The sequence below is a fragment of the Camelus dromedarius genome, chromosome 23 (genome assembly GCF_036321535.1).
Source record: "Camelus dromedarius isolate mCamDro1 chromosome 23, mCamDro1.pat, whole genome shotgun sequence".
In the NCBI taxonomy this organism is placed as follows: Eukaryota; Metazoa; Chordata; class Mammalia; order Artiodactyla; family Camelidae; genus Camelus; species Camelus dromedarius.
The window spans coordinates 18,176,258-18,201,626 of record NC_087458.1 but is presented as its reverse complement, the minus strand read 5'-3'; the positions used below and the strand labels follow the sequence as shown (position 1 = coordinate 18,201,626).

Here is a 25,369-nt window from a genome sequence, read left to right as displayed (position 1 = left end):
TACTTAGGATAAATCTGAGATAAGATGGGTAAGACCTGTATACTAAATACTTTATAACACTGATGAGAGAAATTAAAGATCTAAATAAATGGAGAGATATATGGGTTATGGGTTGGAAGACTCAATATCGTGATTTCACTTCTCCCCATGACAAAACACACTTTAAAAAGTTTATTAAACTTTGTTCAGCCTGCAAATCTGTGCTCACTCCCATTTACCCTCTTGAGCATCTCCAATTTTGCCAATTCAGTACATGAAAATCCTTTTAGAGTACAGATTCTTATCAGAAAAGGAGAGACTGAGTATTTTCCATTTTATTTAGGCTTTGATCCAAATGGGCCAGGATTCATTTTTACATCTGCAGGAAGGGAAAGAGCAGCTATGAGATTATACACACACATAAACACACACACACACACACACACACACACACACACACACACATATGCAATTGAACTTCTAGGCTGAACTGTGAGACCCAAAGAACTTCCTAATTAATAAAATGTAAGCAAAACAGCCAGAACAAGCACTGGCAATAAAAGCATTTTTAGCAAATTGTAGAAGGGCTGTGGTCTCTTAGCTTCACCAACAGCTCTTGTCCTGGTTGGCTTTACTGTCCTGTCCCACTGGGTCAGGATGGCATTTCTGGCCCCATCCCACTTCCCTGGTCCCATCAGTCAAAACTGGTATGGGCTACAAGGACCAAAGTACACTTCCAGGGCCAGCTGGGGATCAGTCAGGAAGAGCCACAGTATGTTAGGCTTGGCCCCTATGAAGGAGCCTAGCTCATCCATGTATGTAATGTAATCTGTCTGCAAAGTCTGGCTATGGCCGAACCTGAGGAAAGAAAAGAACATGTCAAAATGAGTAAACAGAAGCACCAATTTCTTATTTTTTAGTCTCAGAAAGGTAATATTTTAGTCAGCACCTCCAGTAATATCCCCACTCCTCTCTTTTTCCACAACACTGAATTTATCATTTGTTTTTTGGCTGTAAATGAGCTGTTTTGTTTTTTCCTCTCCTTCCTAATGTTTATCCAAGTTTGATGTCATTTTGGGCTTTTGCTTCTAGCCATGTGGTCTGGAATGAACTGACCCTAGGGACTCAAGGTGATTTATTAACTTAGTTCACTCTTTAATACATGATTATTCTTTATATAATGTTGCTTAGGATCTCTCCCAATATTAGATTTTATGTTGATGTGTTTAAAGTTGGATTTATGTATAGTTTTAATATTGCTGCATTTTACTAATATTAATTGTTTTATACTTTTAGTTGGAGTGTGGTCTTATTTGCATTTAGAAACTCTGAAGAGCAGCCTATCATTTAAGAAATAAGATTGACACTGAAGCCTTTTCCCTCCTCTTTATTCCTATTGGACTCTAACCTAAAGGGTAATAAGTGGAGTAAGCTGCATGAATTGTTAGCGCATAGGAGTGCCTAGTTCACAGAGATGTCCTGTGAACTAGAGGAGGTTCAGGGGAGGTTCTATTGAGTCTGAGGCTACCCATGTCTTCTCTAGGCTCTTACCCAGTGACTTTCCCCTTGGGGCAGTCAATAAATGATGGGTTCACTTAGTCATCTAGATGTGATACACTAATTATTTTTCAGCAGATTTTGATATTTAATTTAAAAAGGATTTACTTTCATAGAAGTAATTAACATTAAAAAAAGTACATTTAAATGTCTGATGTCTAGCTACCTAACCTTCTACAAATCCCATTTATGGTATACTTGAAAACTGATGTTTGGATGAATCAGAAGTGAATATTCTTTTAGTAGACAGTATTAGGGCAGGTGAACTCAATTGAATTCTTCACTTGTCTTTCTTATTATAACACTGCCACTTCTCAGTCCCCAGCTAGCTAATTGGCTGACAGGAGAGAAACTCTTGGGGAAAGAGTAATTTCTCAACCTCAGCACTACTCACATTTTGAGCAGGATAATTGTTAAGGTGGACTGTCCTCTGCACTGTAGGATATTTGGCAGCATCCCTTGTTTCTACCCATTAGATGCCAGTGACACACCCTCTTCACTTGAGATGACCAAAAATGTCTCCAGACTTTGCCAAATGTCCCCTGGGCATCCCTGTTTTAGAACCTGCACCCTAGAGTTATACAGGAGAAGTTTAGGCTATTATTTGCCTGTTGAATAGTGCTTGGTTATAACAAGTGTTCCAAAAATGTGAACTTTGACTAGTGACAAGATTATAGAATATACTAACATTTTCCTACATTATCAAGGCAAATTTTAGGGTTTGTTTCATCAGCAAGTACAATCTCTTACCACTTGAGTTTCTTCCCCATTTTCTCATCAATGTCATCCATCATTTCATTTGTAGTTGGTAGGGTACATGAGTCTAAAAAAGGAAATGAAGAGAGAAATACTGAAAAAAGACACAGAAATCAGAAATACATAATGACACATGATGAGTTTCACACAGTGCTTATAAGCTGTATCCCTAAAAGATTTTGTATCAGGAGGAGCTATCTTTAGGATCTTTAGCAGAATAACAATTCACAGATACAATGATCTGAGAAGCCAATGAACCTGCTCTGGGAATAGTAAAGCTGGCCTGCAATGAGATAGTGACAGTGGAAAAGTTTGTAGCTCAAATCGCCCAATCTCATGTTTCTGTTGACACTATGGGGGATCTAATTCTCAACATGCCTCAGATATACCTCATGCATGTAATAGCTTAACAGTTTCTTCATATTTCTTGTCTGCATCCTCCTACTAAAAATTCTTTCAAGAAATAATCTGGTAAAATAATTCAATCTAAGGTCCAAGGCAATTAAAATGGGACAACAGGAGAAAGCACGGATTTTCCAGCATCTGTCTGCAGCCAAGGAAGATATTTTAAAGATACTTTAAAGAGCAGCAAACATTTTTTAGTTTTTTGAAAATTTCACTACATCAGTGGAGGCCTCTTCCAATTGCTAACTAGCTCATTTGCCTTTGTAACAATGGCAGGGGATGTTAGGACATTTGCATGAAAACTTCCCAGTTGTGGTCAGATATTTGCTGCACCTCGATTAGAAAGTAAGGGACCAGAATTTTGGTCATGCTTGATGTATTTTAAGTGCCAAGACAGAGCCTGGAGCATAGTAGGTACTCAATAAATATTTGCTGAATGAATAAATGATGCCCTCTGTTTCATGGAAATTTCTTGGGTTTGTGAACTGTCTCCAGTCTTCCCTAAAACCTCAGGTGCTTGGCACTGTTGTGTCTTTTAAGGGAAAAGACAGTGGAATCATTTCATACAGGAGCACCCTTACAAAAGATTTCATGACAGCATTTAAAAAAAAAATAATGATTCTTCATGATATATTTGAAATAGAAGCTTATTTATCCACCACATTTTAAGAAAATATCACATCACATAAATGTTTGTAATTTTTTCTTCATAACCTACAGTCAAAGTTTTTATGGACAGTGTGTTAGGTAAGGTATACCTATATTGGCCAAGAGTCTTGAACCCTTGAATAAATGGACACTTTTAATAACAGTGGTGATCAATATGATTGGAGCAAATTAAATCAATATTTGAGACAGTGACTTTCTCTGTGTTATCCTCATATTCTTGATTTCCCCACACAAACATATTTGAAGTCCCTGGAGCCCATGGGGTTTAGAGGGAGAAATGGGGAAAAGATTATCAATAGAGTAGGAGTGGCCTGACATTGTTATTCTGACACAGTTGACGCCAGTAATATCTCCAGCATGCCCCGACATCCACTGGGGCCCTTTCAGCCTTTGCAATGTACTTTCACATTTCAGTGACTCATTGCTGTCCTTCTCTTGCTTATAGCCTTGCAAAGTCCTATCAATTCCCCTATGAGAGTCTAAACTCCTTAACAGCTTTTAAGACCCTCCATGCTCTGGTTCCTTCCTTTGTTTCTGGCCACTTCCTGACTCTGCTTTATATTTCAATACACCAATATTTCTGGTTCTTCACACATGACGTGCTGTTCCTCACCTTTATATGTTTTTCTCATCCTGTCCCATCTTCGTGAAATAACTCACTACCGAACTCCCCTCACCAGAACACCCTATCCCTATTGTAGCATTCCCCTCACCCTATTTTCAGCTCTGCGAGGTCAAGGATCCTGTCTGTCTGGTTTGCTTTATATCCCTTGCATCTAGCACATTGCTTGGCATGTAGTAGGTACTCGGTAGATATTTGTTGACTAAATGAATAAAGATAAAATGGCCCACTTACTTGAAAACACTTTAACCTCCCAGCGGGCCTGCAGGTCAGCTGTGGGGATGGCAGCCCCCAGGGACTGGACAAGGCCAATCACTGCCAAGGTTGGCTTCTCCATCAGCGGGGGGAAGATGCCTTTATACAAGGTGACCTCATTGTTTCTGCTTTTGATGATGGAGTCATCAAGGAAGGGGTAGGCATAGCCATAGCCTGTTGCAAAGATGACAAAGTCAATGGCCTCAAACATGGTCCCATCCTCAAAAATGGCCGAAGTCTCTGTGAATTCCTTCACGCTGGGCTTGATGGACACAGTACCGCAGAGGATGCGGGATGGGAGCTCATCATTGAACACAGGCTCTTTCCTCAGGGTGCTGTGCAGAAAAAAGAGAAAAAGGCCCTTGCTGTAAAATACCTTGTTTCCAAGAAACATCTGCAATAGTCCAGAGCATTGAAACCAAATTTGAGCAGTTAAACGTCAGCATGAGGACAACTAAACTCTCTTCTTTTGGCAATTCCTTTTCTATTGCTAGTAACAGTCCTTTAGAATATCTGTCTGAGCTTCCTCTTTTGGTTGGCCCCTTGAAACTCAACCCCAACTTTATAATCTAGCTGCTCCTTCTCTGGATTTGTTTCCTTATGTGGAAAATGGGGATAATATAGAATCTACCTCATATGGCTGTTGTGAGAATCAAATGAACCATTATCTGTAGAGCACTTAAAACGGTGCCTGGTACATGCAAGCATCATTATTCTAAGTGGACTATTATTATAACTAAGCTCTCATCTTACATGAGGAATCAGATCCACCGTGGTGGGATGTTGTTTTGACACGTTTAGTTTCCTTTCATCAACTGTGGTCACAAAAGAAAGTCCAACAACTTTGGTATCTCATTTCAGTTGCCAAAATTCTAGGAATGATTTTTTCTTTTTTGGATGCCATTCTTCATTTTGACTCGTTTCCTTCAGGGATTCTGGAATTTCCTCTAACTACCTCAATCACTAAGACACTTTATAAATCTCAGAATTTGTTTCTATTGTCCACGCTGTTCTACATCTCTATAATTCTGCAACCTTTCCTTTTACCTTACAAGGTGGTAATAAGCATGTCACAGCAAAACCAGCCCCCCTGCCTCAAACAAGGGAGTGAGCAAGGGAGTGAGAAGGTGTCATCAACACCTTATGGTAATTGGAACCCTTCCTGGGAAGAGTTAGAATAAATGGATTCCCAAAATTATATTTTAATTGTCTGAAGGATAAAGCCAAAATACAGTTTGCAGTTGCTCTTACGTAACAAAAAAAAAGTCATAATCAGTTCAAGCTTTGAAACATCTATTACATTAAAAATAATTTTGAATGAATGAAATCAACATTTTTTCCTTTAGGGATGTAGCAGTTTGCCAGACTGTGGAGTGAGGGTTTGACTACTAACCCTGACATTCACTACTCCAGTTTACAATCTGCTCGTAACTTTTTTTTAAACCTGTTTCTCTAAACCTAATGAAATACTTTTGTAGCATGGACCAAAGGTGAAATTCCCAGGGGATCCTTTTCTTTTCTTAGCCACTTTATTCTTTTTTTAATTGATATACTGATTTTCTACCTAGAAAGCCTTTCTTGTTAATAGGTGTTGGGCTCTGTCTCTATAGAGAAGTAAATAAGTGAATCTTATTAATTTGACAGGCTACATCAGTTCTGTGACCCTCCATTGTGTTACATGTTCCATGACTCCTGACTGTCCTGCGGAAATGTCAACTCTTCCATGGAGTTGTGTCCTTTTATTCTGAGACTTTCTACTTCCTGAGACATGTTGGTTACTACTACCTTGCTAGTTGCTCCTTAGAAGCATACTAGAAAATTAGAGACAAATAAAATCAATATATGTAAAGCATTATAGTTCATAAGATAATTCTTACATTTTATTTTTATTTTTTATTGCAATTTATGCTTTTTATTAATTTTGAAATTAATTTTAAATTAACTTTTTTGGGGGGAGCTAATTAGGTTTATTTGTTCATTTATCTTTAATGGAGGTACTGGGGATTGAACTCAGGACCTCATGCTTGCTAAGCACACACTCTACCGCTGAGCTATACCCTCCCCTCAATAATTCTTACATTTTAAATTTTACTAAGTGCAGTTTTGAGGAATCAGTGTTATTATTGCTATCCCTAGTCATCCGTAAACATGAACAAGATAGTCCTAAAAAAAACCAATTCATGAATTGGCTCCACTCTCAAAATTCTATGCTATGGCTTGTAGCAACCATAATCAAATCTTGCATGTCAGGGAGATCTTGCTGCCTGCTCTATCCCCATTTTGTATTCTTTCATACTCCCTTTCCCACTAGACTAATTTCAATAAGATCTTCATCTCGTTCGTGGTCTCTGAGTATACCGTTATCACTTATGCAGTCCTTAATTCAATCCCACCAGCCTCGATAAGGCAAATAAAAGCAAGACCTAGAGAGAAAGAGAGAAAGAATCCAACTTAAACCAGTGCCCCACTTTTTAAAAAAAAATAAAAAATGTATTGTTTATGGTACCCATTTAAAGGCATCAGGCCGTAGTTCTCATGCTTAAACCATGTGTTCATCTTCTTGACGTATAACCAGTCAGAGACAAATGAAGGAAGGGCATTCTGGAGAAAGGATGCAAAGCGGGTAACATACACCATGTCCCAAGGATAGCCATCATCCCAAACCCGACTCATGACCCAGGAACCACTTCTGGTGCTGATAATGACCTGGTGGGGAAGGCAACATAGATTTCAACATCACTCTAAGAAATAAGCAAATACAACAGAATTCCATGGACATCTCCATACATTTCCCTCAATATCCAGGCAGGAGCATTTTTAAAGAGGTGGGTCAAGATGAATAGTCCAAGACTGAAACCAGATAGAAGCAAACTCACCCAGAGGGTGAGTGATTAGGTGTTAAAAGAGTGTGAACCTGACATCTTGGAACAAGAAGGCTCTGTATTCAACTGTGACAAGTTTAATCTTTGCAGACTCACAAGACTAACAGGTCTAGTAAAGACAAGGTAATCCAGTAAGCCTCAGTGGTGGTGACTGGTGGTAGTTGCTGGGTTGATGGGGGAAATATATGAATCCCTAGCTAAAATTAGGCCAAGAAGATGCCAAGGATTTAATTCTGTTCTCTGTATCTGGTCTCCTCCAGTCCTCCCTACACACCCACTCCTGGACTTGCTAGGCATCCCAAACCATGGCAGCTGCCTCAGCCCTGAGATGAGCCCGCTGCTTGCCTATTTTCCCACTTCTGTGGTAACCCAAGGAAATCTGACACTAAATAATCCTTAGGTAGTTTTCAACATCCATTTAATAATTTACTTATCGAGCACTTATTTACTTAAAAGTATGCTAAGTTCTTCCAGGTCTGTTGGTCATGTGTGACTCAGCTTGGAGTCCTCTGGGAAGCCTCCTTTGATAACTTCATTCCAACTAAGTCAGGTTCTCTATTCATGGTGCCACCACTGGCACACCTAATGTCATTGAAGTCTCATTACCTCCTTTTGTGATGGTCTGGGAACCTGTCATCCCACCTCCACCTGTTGACTGCCCTTTGAAGTCAAGAAGTAGTCTGATTTATTTCTGTGTTTATTTCTAGTCTGACACCGTGCTGACCTTTAAAAAGTGCCCAGTATTTGTTGGGCATTGGCTGTTGAATGGATAAACAATAGAAGGAACTAAATCTTGTGTATCTTCCAGAACTTCAGATTAGTCAGCCCAGTACTGCTGCATGATAGATGATAGGAAATCCTGTTAAATAAATAAAGGCAGAGCTTGACTTGCAACCAGTTTGCTTGGAGGTGATCAGAGGGTAAAATTAAAACAAACAAAAAAGTGCATACTGACATATATACACACGCACATGCACTTACCTCTGGTTCCAGCAAAATGTACTTCCTTACTGGCATGAGCCACAGTACCTGGCTTCACAGGCAGAGTCCTCCTTGACTTAATGGGCATATGCAACAGGCAGATGTGGGTGGTATGACATGGTAAATGCCATCCTCAGTGCCGGGGCTGTTGCTGCAGTAACAGAGCTGTACACTAGGTTTGTTTCCCCAAACCTTTTAGATCATATACCTGTGCAGCCAGACGACTGAGCTCAACAGCAATGTCACATCCTGAGTTCCCCAGGCCGATCACGAGGACCCTCTTCCCCTGGAACCCGCCTGGGCCCTTGTAGTCCCGGCTGTGGAGGTAGTGGCCTTGAAACTGGTCTAGGCCTACATGGAACATGGGGAGTGGTGTGAGTTGATTTTCAGAAGAAACGATGAAGACTTACCTTTTTCAATAATTTTTATTTTTAAACTTCCTATTATCAGTCTGAATTTTTTTTAAAAAGCTTCTTATTCAAAATACATTTTTTCTTTTAGTGATTTTTGATTCTAAACCCCTAAATAATTACTTTTAGAGACTTTGAAAAAGCTTAAGGTACTTGAACTTACATTTGGTAGTACTAATAGGTAATATTTATTAAGTACTTACTGTGGGCTAGGCTCTCTGCTAAAGGGTTTACATGTTTTAGCCACTTAATCTTGATAACATCTCTGAATGGTAGCTACTAGTATTATCTCTATTTTAAAAGACAAGGAAGTTGAGACAAAGAAGTTAAGTGACTTGTCTAAGGTCACACGGTAAGGATCTAGTAGAGTGAGTTGGGCCCAGGTGTTCTACACTCAGAACCCCTAAATGTACTGCCTCTTCACAGTACTGGTTTCAATCTTCTATTTCTCCTGAATCTCTACTCTTTTAATTACCTTGGCTTATGAACATCAAGCCTTGGGGTGTGGACTCTTATATTTTTGAGTGGACATGTTTTCCTGTTGGATAGATGGAAGGAAGGAAGGAAGGAAGGGTGGACGGATGGATGGAAGAAGGAAGGAAGGAAAGAAGGAACGAAAGAAGGAAGGAAGGAAGGTTGCTTGTGTAAGGTATTTGTTTGATGTTTGCCACTTTTGTACAGTAATGGAGTGTGTCACTACACACACACACACACACACACACAGTAATTTCTAAAGTTAATTTACAAAATATGGATACAGATGAAATTTAAAAACCCAGGTTTCTTCTCTATGGCCCCGTGTCTTCATCTAATCTCTGACTTGCAAGTCCTTGATTCTTTTAGTATGAGGCCAATGATTACTATATTTCACATATTATCAGACTTAAAAATTTTGTTTTGAAATACTTGGAACCTTAAGAATAATCACGATGTACAATCTGTGGAAAGAGCTATTTCAATCCTTGATATTTGTGTTTAAGTCATCAGATTATTATATATTTTCCATGCTTACCAGGAAAGGAATCTGTTGGTAGGTTGGGGTACACGTGGTGTCTGGAACAAATCATTACAGCATCAAAAATGGCAGACTCCTGCTTCCCATCCTTTTCGGAAACAATTTCCCATTGGCCAGTGACTAAGAAGCTGAGGCATTTCTTTATACTGGAAACCAGGGTCTTAAAGAAAACCAGACAGAATTTGTTTTATTTACAAGTCTAGGGCTTTTTTGTTTATGTTTTCTTCAGTATTTCTGTGGAGAAAATGATTGTTATGCGCACTCCTGGTCACTGAGAAACATATGGGTAGACATTAAAATAGGAGTCCCAGTGAATTTTCAAATCTCACAAGGAAAATTGCTCACTGGGGTATATTTAGTTTTTTGATATCTAGTTAGAAGATTTGGGGTAAATTTCACTGAGTATTCTTGTAAAAATCCCGGGTCATTTGCTTACTGCCACCCTCCACTGACATTCATGGCTTCTTCCTCTTTGGCCTCATCTTCTCCACAAACGTGGGGTACTCCGTACTATGGGATTATATGGGAAATATTCCATAAACATGGGATTGTCTCAGAGTTCAATCCTTGATCTCTCCTTTGCAAACTATAGATATTCTTTCTTGGAAATAATAGTCACTTCCATAGTATGACTATTTTGTTGACACAGGTAAAATTATATTAAATCACGTTATGTTAAGTATAATAAATACTAAAATAATAGTAAGTACAATTATATTAAATATAATCCCAATTTATAATTCTGCTGATTATTTTTCTCACTACATATATGTGCTCTGTATTGGACAGTAATGAATGGAAGTTGAGTTCTATACAAATGTAAAGTATTGCTGACAGAGACAATGCCTTTGTGCCATAACTCCCAAGGCTCCTAATCTAAGGAACTGAGTGGGTGAAGGATGAGGCAATGACTATATTAATTATTCACCTAAGTTGCTGCTCTCTTCATAATGGCAGAATTTCTAACAAATGCTAACGTTTTTCTGAACCATAGCTCTTTGGCCTTGAACCACAGAAGTCGAAATATGAACTAGAGAATCTGGGATTGTTTCTAAAACGTGAGTGTATGAGGGTGGAATGTACACTATGCTGGTGTAGATGCCTCCAGCATTTTCTATGGTATTTCAAAAGCTCTTGGAGACCAGTGGAGGGCATGTTTAAGGGGAAACAAAAACAATGCATGCATAGCTTTACAATCAGAACCAGCATTTGACTGGTGAAGTGTGCAAACATTTGGATTTCTAGGATAAGAGTGCTATATTCTGGTTTGTCCTCTAACCCGTAAGCATACTGATATCAACAGCACAAGTTACAAGGTCCTTACCTCAAACTGTACATATCTTAACAAATTCTTCTTTAGAGTGAATGTCTTTATGTATTCCTGGAGCTTACTCTGGTGCATGTAGTTGGGGTAGTCATCAGGGTACGGGAAGTCTGGAAAGCACATCATCTCTTTGGAAGAGCTGGTGAATACAGACTGGTAAATGCTGGCTCTGCCTTCTTCTGCGTGGTCCTAGGAACAATAATAAAGCTTAAAAAGGAAACCAAGAATGGCATTCCCCTCAGTGAGTATACAATTCTCAGTTGGCTGAAACCTTAATTTAATAGGTTTTGAAAAACATGAAAAAAACGGACAGTTCTCTGCACGATATGGAAAGGAAAGCCTTCAGCAAAGCACCTGGCACAGAGCTGGCACACCCTCTTACTCTAATTACTCCCCATTTAGCTCTGTGTTTATGGCTCCATAGACTTGTCTTTTTTTCTTTTTTTACCCCCTCAGTCACAGCTCTGGCTCTTATCTCATACTTCTGTTAAAAAAAAAAAAAAAAAGAACTGAATGGTTCACAAGAGGTTGTGGCTTTTAGCCTATTTAATTGACTCTATGGATTTCAGCAAATTCTTCATCAGCCACAGAGCTCTCTAATGAAGCTGTTGCCCGGTGTAATCAGAACCACCTGAAGTGCTCCTGAGACTCTGGATTCCTGGGCCCCACACCAGGACTTCTGATTCAGTGTGTCTGTGGAGAGGGGTGCTGAGAATTTGCATTGCCAACAATTCCAGGTGCTGCTGATGCTGCCGGCCTAGGGACCACACATGAGAATAACTTCTGCATCGTCAGTGAGTTCTGTGTTTGATGACTTCCCTTAACTCACCAGTTAGTGGGATTCACTCCTCACCAAAGAAACACAGGAAACCGGAAGCCTTAGAACGTGTGCTAAATCTTGGCATTTTATTTTAAAAACACTGTGTAATTGAAAAGTGACATCTTTTGAGGATCAGCGGAATGCTAAGTTCCATATAAACATTTCCTCTCTGTTTTAAGAACAGGATGAAAATTCACACTATATGTTGCCTTGAAAGCACATTTAAAAGCTGGCAACCTCTGTTTCCCCTAATCCTGAAGGAACTCTCATGAAATGAAGGAAAAGGATGGAATGTTATTGCTCCTGGATTCAAGACATCTGTCTCCCTCCAGCCCAACAACCCCAAACGAGAGGATTGTGTCCCTGGGGGGGCTGCCCGAGGCCTCAGTGTTTCCCCTCAAGTGACAATAAAACCTCTTCTATGCATGATTGCTGGATTTCTCGTAACAGCTAAGCTCAGAGATTTTAACTTTTTGAAACATCACTTGGAAATTTCTGCTAAGATCGGAGAAAGGGTGAAGTCTTGTGCCTGACAGTTTCTCAGGTTTGTCTTTTCTGTTCACCCATAGCTGGTAACTTTTGTTGACGGCTGTGAGAAGGAGAGAGGGAAGGAAGTTTCTTAGCTGCCCATTGAAGGGAGGGCTGAGCTGTGGGCTGGGGTCTTACAAAAAAGAAAAAAAAAAGTAAGATTCTGCTCTGGGAACAGAGGTGATAAGACCTCACATTATTTCCATTATTAATGAATCCCTGCTTTTTCACCCTTGGACTCCAGCCAATCACAACATGAGGAGAGAAGAGAATGTGCCATACAGCTCCTTGGAATTTTCCCTAAAGTACTATTCTCCAAATAAAGGAAAGCAGGAGTATTATAGAACAACAGACAATTACTCCAGAGAGCTCACATTTTCATTATTTCAATATGTGAGGTGGTTTGAGCCAGGAAAGAGGAAATTAAGTTCAGACTCTGCCTCTGGCTAAGGGAGCTTGTCCTAGACGCAGATACCCAAGAAGCTATGGGGCACATTGTCAGCGTCTCGGGTTCTGTGTCCATCTCTCATCCACCCCACTAGAACATAAGCAGCTTGAGGGCAAGGTTGGAAGCTAATTCAAGACTGTTGCAAGTGCATTTTAGCAGTCTGCCTTGATCTTCTTTCATATGCCATCTTGCTTATCAGTCCCATTTTTGCTTGTCTAGATATACCCTCAGGGTCCAGCTCAAAAGTTGTCTCCTTTCTCGTGCCTTTCCCTGTCTTCCCTCTCACCAATTGGAAGTCATCTCTACCTCCACCAAGCTCTAATTGTCTTTACTGCCCTAATTACAGTCTATCCTATTCACTTGTAGTATGATTATTCTAATACTTGAATTCTCTCTGCTTTTAGAATACTGGCTGCCTGCTCTACCTCTCATCTGCAGCTATGCCTAACGTGGTACCCTATATGCAGTGAACTCAAAGATGTATTTGTTGAATGAATAAATGAATGAATGAGTGAAACCAAAGTTTAGATAGTTCTGGTTCGATTATTTTCCCCCTTGCAATCAAAATGATAACTGACCTATTGTATGTGGCTTGTTGAACAACCTCTTATTATAGCAGCAGTAAAATTTTTGAGGTCATGAGGCCCCATATTGAAGTATATGAAACTTAAGACATGCTCACATTCACCTGGCTGGTATTTAAACCCATTTGGTTTTCATTTTGCAAGAAAAGCACACAGTGGAAAGTTCAGAATTATCAGGTTTCTCTCTTCCAGCATGCCTTCTACCTAACAGGATTTGCAAGGTGAAAGCTTACATAATACATTTTTCAAAAATCCCTCTCTGGTCATACATTGTACCAAGCAACTTCTCTTAGAAAAGAAGGAAGGGATGGGATGTGGAGGGGACTAAAGTTTAGCATATTTGTATGTGTTTAAATCCCCACAGGACCTTTGAGTATAATTCTGCTTACACACAACGTCTTTATGGAAACAAGACGGCCCCTCTTGTGGATAACCCAGAGTTTGACTTTGCATCTTACTACTCTGTCATCCAATACTTCCTTAAATAAATTCTCTGATCTGGTTCATTAATGTACATATCCCTGGACATGCCATGTTTATTACCTTCTCTGTGCCTTTCATGGGTTGCTGGTCACCCCTACCTAAAAACCTTTCCCACCTGGTGCTGGCGCACTGACTGGGAATGCCACTCTCTGGAGTTGTGTCACACAGTGGGGTTCTCTACTTTTCTTGTCTGAGAACATTTTCAAATCTCAGCTAAGTGCCATCCCTGTAGGAAGATTTCCTTGACCTGCTAATATTTTAGTGGTCCAGCTTCACGTAAATTTCAAGGCATTTGTTTATTAAATTGACAGTGACCAAGGGCCTTCTTGTTGTCATGTAATTTTATAATCTCTCATATAAACTCTCAGGGCTAGACCTATTTTGAAATTTGTAGATTTTTGGATTTTTCCTCCATAAAACTCCTGGTGAGATCTAGGGCAGCACCCTATAATCAAATGCAATGAAATTTTTGCAGCAAAACACAGAGTGGCCCAAATAAAGACTATGAATAGCCTCATGTCAATTCAATCATGTTTTCTGACCATATGACTTCAGGACAGGTTTTGCTATTAAATGAGTTTCTTTCCCATTTTCTAGCAAAGGACTGTTGACCTATACCATATAAGGCTTGCTATACCAAGTGCAGTGGAAACCACTTACGTCGAGCGATTATGGCTCATATTTGTCATATGAGGACCTAGCACAAAATTCTGCCAAAAGAGGTGTTCAAGTAGCATTTGGTTGTTGCTAATAAGATAGTAAACAACCACTTCATGATTGAGACTAAGCTAGTCATATCCCCTGAGCAAATGTAAACTAAAAAAACTGAATTCTTTAAAAAAAAAAGTTTGATTACTTCCTAATGGAAAATAAAAATTAATGATCTTCTTCTCATGTAATAATTTCAGAGTTATAGGAGCCCCTCCCTTTTATTTTTACAAAAGCTCTTAAAATGAATATGCTTGTGTTCTAAGTTAGCACTGATATACTTGGTTGGAGGAACCTGTTATGGGTTGAGCAATAACTGAGAGCAGGACAGAATATGGTTACAAGGTGAATGATGTGGATATAATGTCTTCAAGCCAAATAAGTATCATTTACATCCAATCATAATGTTTGGGAAGTTCATGACAGAAAAGCTTGACATTTTCCCAAACCTGGCTTTTAAAATTTAAGAATTATATTCATAATGAATATTTCCTGATTATATTATTCCTCTAGCAATCAGTCTGAATGGCAGAGATAATTCTTTTTCTCTCTGGATTTGGAGCTGATAGTGTTTAATAAGCATACACACAGCACACACCGTCACTATTTATAATAACTTATAATAACCTATAATGTCTTTCCAGTGGACGTGAGTTAATTATAAAGTCACCCTTTTGGAATTGAGAGGCGGATTGGAGATAATATAATTTCCAACCTCTGTATTTGACTAATGAGCATTTGAAGTCTGGAAAGAAAAAAGTGACAAAATCTATCTGCCTATAAAAACAGAGTTGAGACTGGAACTCAGGACCTCTGACTCCAGCCTAGGTTTTTCTGTTATTTATTTTTTTTAACCCCCTCCCCATGTTCTTAAGATTTAAGAGCAATTGGGATAGAATCTTCAAGTTATGTGGGAGGCAGTGGTATATATATACATATATATATGTGTGTTGTGTGTATAAATTCTTTTTGCTAATTACCCACATTAGCACTTTTTACAGTCTAGCGATTTGTGTTTAATGAGCTGGAGGAGTCCTTTTCAGGGTAAACCTTGCTCGTGTGAAGTAGTTGTGAGTGACTGGACTTCATTGGGATGGGAGAGATTACATTTTACTTTCTAGATCTGGACCATTTGTGACCTACCTCCCGAGTCTGATTTAGAACAGATCACAATTGATTTTCAGAGTAATCCATCAACCTTCTATTATCCTACTCACCGAGAATTGTCACAGTCCTCCAACATCATTGCTCCTTTCAAAGCAGGTGGGCTCCAGCCCCTCTTCCAGACAACAACGTATGGAGGCCAAGCCACTGACGCCAGCTCCAATGATGGCCACTCTCTTCACCATGGTCGCCCGTAGGAGGATCTGGACAGACTTCTTCAGAGGAGTGTCCCTGAATGCCTGAAATTGTTCAGTAGAAATAATCAGCTGAGGTTTAAACGTCGGGATCCTCACCTTAACACAAGAAGACACAGATGCACATTAAGAGTTGATGTTCATTATTTTTACTACTTTTACTGCAGTAAGATCTTCTGACACCAAAAACAGCAGAGTCAGTGAACCCTAGAGCAGGAAGGACCTTGGAAATCATCAATCCAATGCTCTCAATTGCAAATGAAGCAATTGTCACTTCAAGAAGATTGGAAATTACTTCTTCAGGATCTCAGAGAAAACAAGGAAAGGAGTCAGAACTAGAACTCAGGCTTTTACATGAAACCCACTGTGCCAAGTCACCCCTACTCACTCTGAATGATTGGCTGTTACTCTTACTCAACCACCTTCTCTCCTCAGAGAACCTGTAGTTCTCCAGGAGTAGAATAGAATGGCTTTTAACAGTGTCTTTTGATGTCAAAATTAGGAAAAGGGGGAGGAGTTATTTTTCTTAAAGTAAGAATTCCTTTTTCTTTGTATTTTTTATGATGTAGAGTCCTGGTAAAACCTGGAAGAGAAGGACTGAGTTTGGTAGGGATAGGGGAACAGGGGAGGGGTAGTGGGGAGCAGAGAAAGAAAGGAATAGGGTAAGAGCAAGAATGAGGTCTCTTGTCCTGGTTCCAAAAAATAAAATGATAACTGATAATATAGTCACCAAAGCTGTAAAGTGAAACCCCTGGGAGATTAGAGGAACAATGTTGCTTTCATTTCTTTTTTGCTTTAGAGGTATAGAATATATAAACAAAGACTATGCACCTGGAATATAATGAAAGGTTTTGTTGTGTCAACAGTGAAAAAAAAAAAAAAGAGCTCAATTTTCTGGAAATTTAGGAGGGCCTAATTTGAGGAGGTGAGCTAACTCTTGGAGATGGTGAGTTTGTAGAACTCATGAACCCAGAGGACAGAATTGGGAAGTCACTGAATCTTGTTTCTGACTCCCTCTCACTTCTATACCCACCCTTCCTGCTTCTATACACTTTCTTCTTCCTCTTCTTCCCTCATTCCATTTCTTCCACTTCCCTGAGTGTCTACCATGCATCATAGTAGTCTTTTGGGAGGTTCAAAATGAGAAGACACAGTGTTTCCATCTAGAAACATACGGTCTAATGGAGAGATGGCCAACGTCACAGTATAGATGTGATTTCAGTGTAATGCCAGCACTCAGGCAGGAAGATTTAGGTCCAGCTGGGAGAAGAATAAGAGGGGCTTCAAGAGGAAGTGAGAAGAGACTCGAGTCTTGAATGAAGAATAGATGCTTGTTAGGTAGATGATAGGCAAGGAACACACAACAGCCAGAAAGAAAAATATGTGCAAATGCATAGAAAATTAAGAGAACATGATAGAGTGAGCTACAGTTAATTGTGCTGCTGAGCCATGAGGTGATGGAAATAGCAGAAGAACTAAACGTGCAGGGCCCAGGTTATGACAGATATCGAAGAGCCACACTCAAGGGTTTGGATACCATCCTCTAGGTTATGGTGATCCTTTCAAGAATTTTGAACAAGGAAGTGACAAGATCAGGAAAGATCAGGTTCACATGGGAACTAGAGAGGACAGTGACTACAGTCAAGTGTACCAAAACCCAGGAGGTTATTTCAATTGTCTAGGCAGAGATGTGGAGGTCCTAAATAAGAGCAGTGTCGCGGGGAGAGGAGAATAGAGACTGGGCATGAGAGATACTTAGGAAGTAGATGTTTTGGGACTTGCTGAGTGATTATAGACTCGATGCCTCAAAGAAGGTCCTTCTGTCTTTAAGATTTTATGTTTATGGCTTATATGCATACCGCTCATGAGTTAGTCCTGGAAGCAGAAACCATTCTATCTCACAAAGAGACGGATACAGCACAAGGAATTAGGTGCTTGCAATTGACAGAAGGGCCAGAGGAGCAGAAACCAAGGGGCTGCCACAGGGCGTGTAAGGTCACACCACTAGAGAAACCACCCAAAGGCAGGAAACTTCTGCTGCCACCACAGATGCCTCCAAAGGTTGAGGTATGGAATTTGGCTGATGTAAACAGATCTGTTGGAACACGTTTGCTGATCAACACGGGCACAGAGATTTAGCCTCCTCTTCCCTTTCCTTCCGACCCCAGATGTCTATCTCAATGGGAAAACCTAAATTGTATCCAAGCCCTAACTGCAAGGAAGTCTTAGAAATGTAGTTTTTAGCCTTCCAGTCCATATGATGCAGGAGGGAGCCCACAGGGGGAAGGTCAGTGTGCCAAGTGTCACTAGGCAGTGCCTGCACAGTGGGTTATGTGGTATGAAATGGAAGCCAGTCCCGCATTCCCAGGACACCTAAGCATGTTTATAGTCCTCTCTAATAGCACTACAGTAAATACACAGTAACTTATCTCTTTGTACATTTTGTGGTAATTGTTGCAAGACCTCAGATTTCTCCTCTGTAAAATGAGCAAGCTGAACTAGATAATTACTAATGTCCTTCTGACCATCTGTGAATTTCTTAATTTACTGACTAAATCCAAGTAAGCCTTTTCAAAGATGGAAAATATAAGCCAAAGACAATACAGATACATTTAAACTACTTGAGAAGATCTTCCTTAACCTATGGGCCACTGAAAGTTGTCTGAAAGTTGATTTAATTTGGCCGCTGAGAGCCACTTGCTAAATTGGAAGTTTCCAGCTGATGCACCTGGAAGTATAGGAGCGTTAAGAAAGCAGAGCTTGAGAGTCTTGAAGTAGCTCTCTTTGGAAAGAGCTGTTGGTGTGCTGTGTCCCCCTCCCATCAAAGAGATGGGCTCAGAAGACCTGCTTCTTGCCATAAGCACAGGAGAAGGGGCTCAATCCAACCACCTGGAGAGAGGCTGGAGGATGGAGGGAACTTTGTGCACCTGCCTCCCACCTGCGAAATCCAGAGGATGAGATTCAGACCGGTTAGCTGCGAGGAACATGTGCTTCTGTGTTGGGTTTGGCCAGCACTCCCAGAGTTTGTTGAGACAAAGTGTGTGCACGGGTTTCCTGTGGGCCAGATGTAAGCCACCCAAGATGAGCTAGCATGTGGTCATATTAGGCCTTGTCCAGTAGGGCTGCCTAGAGGCACGAGGGGACCCCAGTGTGAGGAATGGCTGCTGAAGAACTGTCTGCCGGAATTGGGTCCATTCTTCTGGGTCAAGCAAACTACTGGGGAGAGGCCACCATTGTTTGGGGGCCTCTGGAGTATAAGCTGAAACATCTACATAGGTAAGAATTAGTTTTAAACATCTATAGACTGCAATTCACTGTTTTTCAAATTCCATAGGTGGTTTGTAGTTTGAATGCCAAATAGAGCAGAAGTGGTTTGAATAGACTGCCTGTTATCTGGCTTCCCTGGGCAGCAGACTAGAAATTTTTTTTTTTTTTTTTTTTTTTTTTTTTGGTGGGGTGAGGGTAATGATAGAACTTACTGTGAACCTTGTAGTAAAATGTGAGAAGCACTGGTGCTTGAGAGACAAGCTGAGCACTGCAGAACATGTGAGAGTTTGGGGAGACTTCCCAGATCACTTTAAATCTTGTCATTCTCATTATTATATTTTGTTGAACCTAAGGGAGTCATGGGGGACCCACCACTGTAGTCAGAGGCTTTGCTTTACTGTGATTCTAGACCCCTGGGATTCATCCCATGACAGAGATACTCACTTACCCCCTTGCTTGGATGAGTGCCTAGCTGTGCAGTCTTACCCCAGAGATAGAAGGAGGGAGACAGGGAAGAAGATTTAGGGTTCTCTTTTCCTGGAAGTCTCCTTCACTAACAAGATATTAGGGCACACTGCTTTGTAGTGACCCTTCAGTTCAGCCAAGAAGAGGCCCTAGGCCACGTGGAGGAAAACAGTAAGTTTGTTTCTTTTTCTCTTTCTCAGGGGCCATTCTTCTGAAGCTGAGATCTCAAATGGCTTTGGGAAATTAATCTGCCTAAACTACCCATTATGCCATGCCCCTTCTTAGGGGCTGATGGTCACTCCCCACTGGCACTCACGCTCTGCCTTGCTTTACCAATCCCACTGTTTTGTCTGCAAGGATGTCTGGCCCCCTTAATGCCCATCACACACCACACTCCTCATCTCTCTGCCTATGATTGTGCTCCCTCCTGGGACAGGCCTCTGGGGGTGGGGAGGAGACCTCTCTCACTTCCATTTGGTTCATACAGGTGCTATGCATGCTTTGAGACCCTGAGCAAACTTCACTCTCCTCAAGGCTTCCTCACACCTGTGCACTTTGCTGCTGAGTTCCCGTAGATCAAATACTATGTCCCACACTCCCTCACGCTGTAGCCTTCCAGGGGTTGTGTGCTGATGGTCTCGTGAGTGCTAATTCTTATCTCTGTTAGACAGATTTTATACTTCCTGTAGCAGACCATCATGTGTATTTTAAATTTTATTTTCCTCAACACCCAGTAGAGAGTCAGGTATTCAGTAGGAGCTCTATAAGAAAATATTGATTTAACTTGATGACCCCCTTCTAAGTGTTTTCTTGTTAGTAACGCAGAACAGTGATTAAATTCACCTGCCAGAAGTACTCTTTGGTATCATGGAATTTGGAACAGACTTCATCTCTTTCCACAGGAATGCTTCGAGCCATTCTTCCTTTTCTTTGAATATAATACTCTATGTTTATCTTTTCAGGCAAGTCGGAGCCAGATACTTTTAAATTTTTTTATTTGGTTTGTTTTTCATGCTGGTTGCAAAACACATTCTCTGTATTTGTTGTGTTCTGTGAAACTGGCTTCAGATTTTGGATCTATTTAAATCTGTGAGATTTTGGCATATGTCCTCCTCCTTACATGGTCAAGGGGAGAAGTAGGGGAATGCAGTGAATTAGATGCTGAGAAGCTGCCTGAGTTTGAAATTAGATCAGTGACTCCACAAAGACGTTTTCTTTTATTTCCTCAAATAACGTACTGTTTAACCAAGGCATTCCCATATTAACCCCCCCCTAGTGATAGCTAAGCCTGATTTTCCTAGGCTGATATTCAATTCAGTTAAATTCATTCACTAACTTGCTTAATCATTCGTTAAAATATGTATACCTGCTATGTGCCAGCTCCAGCTGTAGATACTAGGGATTCAGCAGTGAATCAATACAGCTGGTTATTGAGAAATCACAGGGATGTGGACAGAAATGAGTTACTGTTCCAGCATTCACTGATCTTCTAACATGTCTGTGTCTGTGTATGGAGGAGGAGGACCACAGAGAAGGGAGAGGCTGAGACAAGTACAGGCATAACTCTAGTGCAGGGCAAAGTATAAGTGACACCAAGAAGAAACCAAGTTACTGTATTTCCTTCTATTGAAGTTCATTGATTTAAAGTGTTGGGTTAGTTTCTGGCGTACAGCATAGTGATTCAGTTATACCCACATATGTATTCTTTCCCATATTCGTTTCATTATAGGTTATTACAAGATTTTGAATGTAGTTCCCTGTGCTATACAGTAGGTTCTTGTTGTTTATCTACTTTACAGATAGTAGTGCATATGTATTAATACCAAACTCCTAATTTCTCCTTCCCCCACCCTTTCCCCTTTGGTAACTGTAAGTTTGTCTTCTATGTCTATGAGTCTCTTTCTGTTTTGTAATTAAGTTTGTGCCTTTTTTTTAGATTCCATGTATAAGTGATATCACATGATATTTGTCTTTTTCTGTCGGACTTTACTTAGTCTGATAATCTCTAAGTCCATCCATGTTGCTGCAAATGACATTATTTTATTCCTTTTTATGGCTGAGTAGTATTCCATTGTATGTATGTACCACATCTTTATCCATTCATCTGTTGATGAACATTTAGGTTGTTTCCATGTCTTGGCTATTGTAATAGTGCTTCTATGAACATTGGGGTGCATGTACCTTTTCAAATTAGAGTTTCCTCTGGATATATGCCCAGGAGTGGGATTGCTGCATCAAATGGTTAAGTCTATTTTTAGTTTTTTAAGGAATCTCCATATATATATTTTATATATATTAGTTAGTATCTGCAAATCTTGAACTCCCAGTTTATCCCATACATCAAGAATTAGAGTATCAATCATCTAAATGAGATGTTGAAATGTACACTTCAGGAGAGGTGACATTTTCAGCTGTTTCTAGTAATCCTTGATGACAGTGAATTATAGATTCTTTATTGAGATTATTGTGAAAGCAGAAGAAATATGAAAGCAGTGGGTATTTGGGTGACATGGCAAATATTTCAAGGAATACAAAAAGAAAAGGAAAGCTGGTAACTTCAAAGCAAACTTTATTGCCTCCATAGTTTTTCCCAGTGTCAGGGAATGCCTTGGACTTTCTACATATCTGTGCCATGGACTCAACAAAGAGTTGAAATCTCTATTTGTCAGATACACCATTACACAACAAGCAGGAGGCTATACATTTCTATGTGGGGTATAGTATTACAACTTAATCCTTTTGGCAAGAAGAAATGGGCAATTATTCTGACCAACTTATGTTTCCAACTTAGTAAGCTGTTTATTTCCAGTGCTTCCTCCATAGCTAAGTCTGTCACTGAATCTATGAAAAGGAGTTGTGACAAAAGTCTATAAGAAAAAGTTTGAGGACTGTAGGTGCCATCTCAAGATTAGAAAGGGAGTCAGAACTTCCTTTGTTAAATAGTGTTATCTTAACCCAGGGAAACAGTCAACATAGAACTGGGTTTCTAGCTGGTAGGTACTTTCCTCCTATGATTTGTCGTAGAATTAACCTGCACCCTGCCAGGGAATTGGAAGATCCCTGGCTCTACCACTGCTTTTTTGTGTTTTTATTTCCTCATCTGCAATATGGGCATAGAGAATGTGCTGATAAACTTACATGCTGTTCATGAAAAGAGGTTGATAAAGTAAATATGAAAGCGCTTGGAGAATAGGGTGATGTCCTAAAAATTCAAGGCAATGCTATCTGGGTAGAGATGATGGTAATAATGAACAAAGGCAACCATGTACCTCTGGACTTTAGGTAGCAAGTTGATTAGCCTCATAAATTAATAACTGGGTTTCTTTCTGTTAGTTGACTATTAACCTCAAAATGGTCAGCTTCAAAATAAATAATATCTTGGTTTGTTTTCAAGAATCTGATTCCTTTGTGCTTCAAGTATAACCAATTGCTTCTATAAATGTGAATGTATCAAATACAGAGTACAAATTTGACCTAACCTGATCTATCTCTTGGCCTATTTTAACCTTTTTTCAAGGACAGTAGATTGGATATGAGAAAGAATTGCTCAAAAACACATACTATTTATTGATTTAATATTAATTGGTTTAATATTAAATATTGATATGATTTGTTATGATAGGGTAATTTTGATACTAGTGTTCTTGATAAAAGACAACTATAATACTTAGGACCTGTAAAAGTAAATTTACATTGCATTACCGAAGTGCCAATGGACGTATCATTTTATGTAATGAATATATCACAATTTGAGGGTAATAACAATATTATTTATTTTATGGAATAAAGATGACTTTAAAAGGAACATATTAAAGAATTTTATTTAAATGAGTATATATTAAGAATGTATATTAAAATGTATGTTTTTATATAGTAAATACACATGGAAATTTATTTATTAATTTAATAAATATTTATTGAGTGTCCACTATGTATCAGACACACTGAAGGAACTGAGGATACAGTAGTAGATAATAAAACAGGAAAGATCTAAGTTCATATTGTAGTTGGGGGTAAGAAATGGGAAGATAGATAAGAAACAAGTGAAAAAATGAATAAGATGATTTCAGAAAGAAAAAGTGCTAAGAAGGAAATAAAATAGGATGGTCTGAAAGAGGGTTATGCTGATGTAAGTTGGGTGGCCAGGGAAGGTGTTTCTTTCTGAGATTGTACTATGTCAGTTGAGATCTGAATGTAAGAAAATGCCAGTATGCAGAGATCTGGAGATAAAGCATTTCAAGCAGAGGGAGAGCAAAAATGTTTTGAGTTGGGAATGAGTTTAGGCTGAAAGAAAGCCAGCCCCATGGGAGTATAGAAAGGGAGGAGAAATGTATAAAATGGGGTTGAAGGTAGAGCAGGATCTTGTAGGTCATGATGGGACTTCGTATTTCATTCTAGTTGCAATGACTCACCATCATACGGATTTAATCTTGGGGGTAACACGATCCTATTGGTGTTTGAGAAAGATCACTTTTGCTGCTGCATAAAAGATGGAATGTTAGGATGTAAGACTAGAAGCAAAGGACTACTTAAGAGGCTCTTAGAGTAATGGGTCAGAGGTAATGGTAGCTTGGACCACGGCAGAGGCTGTGAGGTGGCGGGAAGTGAAAACATTTGATGATGCTGTACGTGGGAAGGTAGTGAGGTGTTATGAGCTAAATTGTTTCCCCCTTCAAATTCCTATGTTGAAGTTCTAAGCTCCCCTCCTCCCAGTACCTCAGAATGTGACTGTATTCAGAGATAGGTCCTTAAAGAGATAGGTAAGTTAAAATGAGGTTTTGGGGTGGGCCTAATCCAGTATGGCTGGTGTCTCTATAAGGATAGGAAATTTGGATACAGGCACACGAAGGGGAAGACCATGTGAAGACACAGGGAGGAGAAGACGGCCATCCACAAGCCAAGGAGAAACCAGCCCTGCTGACACCTTGATTCTAGACTTCCAGCCTCCAGAACTGGGAGAAAATACATTTCTGTTGTTTAAGCCATTCAGTCTGAGGCATTTTGTGATGGCAGCCCTAGTAAACTTGTATATGAGGCAAAGAAAGGAATCAAGGATCATACCTGGGTTTTTAGCTTGAGAAACTAGATATTTAGATGTCTTATTACCATGATGAGTAAGGCTGAGGAAGGAACAAGTTTGGGGCACACATGTGTGTGTTGGCGGTGTAGCCCCCCCACCCCCCCCGACTGTGGGAACAAAGGAATGAACCTCGGGCTGGAATGGTAAACAAGTTATAAAAAGCTGCAGACTCAGAGGTGAGAAGGCTGGTTAGCCAAGGACGGGTAAGATCCCCAGAGGGGGGCAACCAAAGACAGGCACAGCCACCTGAGTCCAAGAAGAATATTGTTAAGCAGCTGTTTCTCATACGTTCCGCCCTGATAAGCTGTAAGGCTCGCTGGTGCCAACATGAACGTGATTTACCAAAACATAAAGAATCTTCTGACCTTGAGCCAGACGCTGCCTGTTAACCATTTCCCTTATCATTCTTCTTTGCTATATAAGACTATGTAACTTAATAAAGCTTTAGAGTAGCCATCAGCTCTCTCCACATACGGTGTGTATGTGTACATGATATCGCGACACCAACAGGTGGCAGGGAAGATGAAATGTGAAATTTAGTTGTTTTATGTTTGAGATGCCTATCTACATGAAAGAAAAGATATCAAATAGGCAGTGGTATGCATAAACCTAGAAAATTGTTATAGTAAATGATTCAAATAAAGGAATTAAGAGCCTCTCATCCATTCCCATCACTTTTGGATGTCGACACAAAGGGCTGGTTACATGGAACTAGTATCATTTATCAGTGTCAGTAAGCTGGACTATGATTTGTATATTTGTATGAAAGGAAC

General features: G+C 39.9%; 1 protein-coding gene and 1 long non-coding RNA gene across 5 annotated transcripts in view; one reads left to right on the top strand and one right to left on the bottom strand.

Annotated features, from left to right (window-relative positions):
• The window catches only part of LOC105092756 (uncharacterized), a 182,058-nt gene that overhangs the window by 110,611 nt on the left and 46,078 nt on the right, over nucleotides 1-25,369 (top strand). The window lies entirely within an intron of this gene.
• On the bottom strand, nucleotides 532-15,775 carry LOC105092757 (putative dimethylaniline monooxygenase [N-oxide-forming] 6). Its single transcript, XM_010984501.3, is given in 8 exon segments — nucleotides 532-837; nucleotides 2,287-2,359; nucleotides 4,223-4,578; nucleotides 6,750-6,949; nucleotides 8,315-8,457; nucleotides 9,529-9,691; nucleotides 10,856-11,044; nucleotides 15,644-15,775. Coding segments are annotated over 8 exon segments (1,416 nt in total). The 3' UTR covers nucleotides 532-677.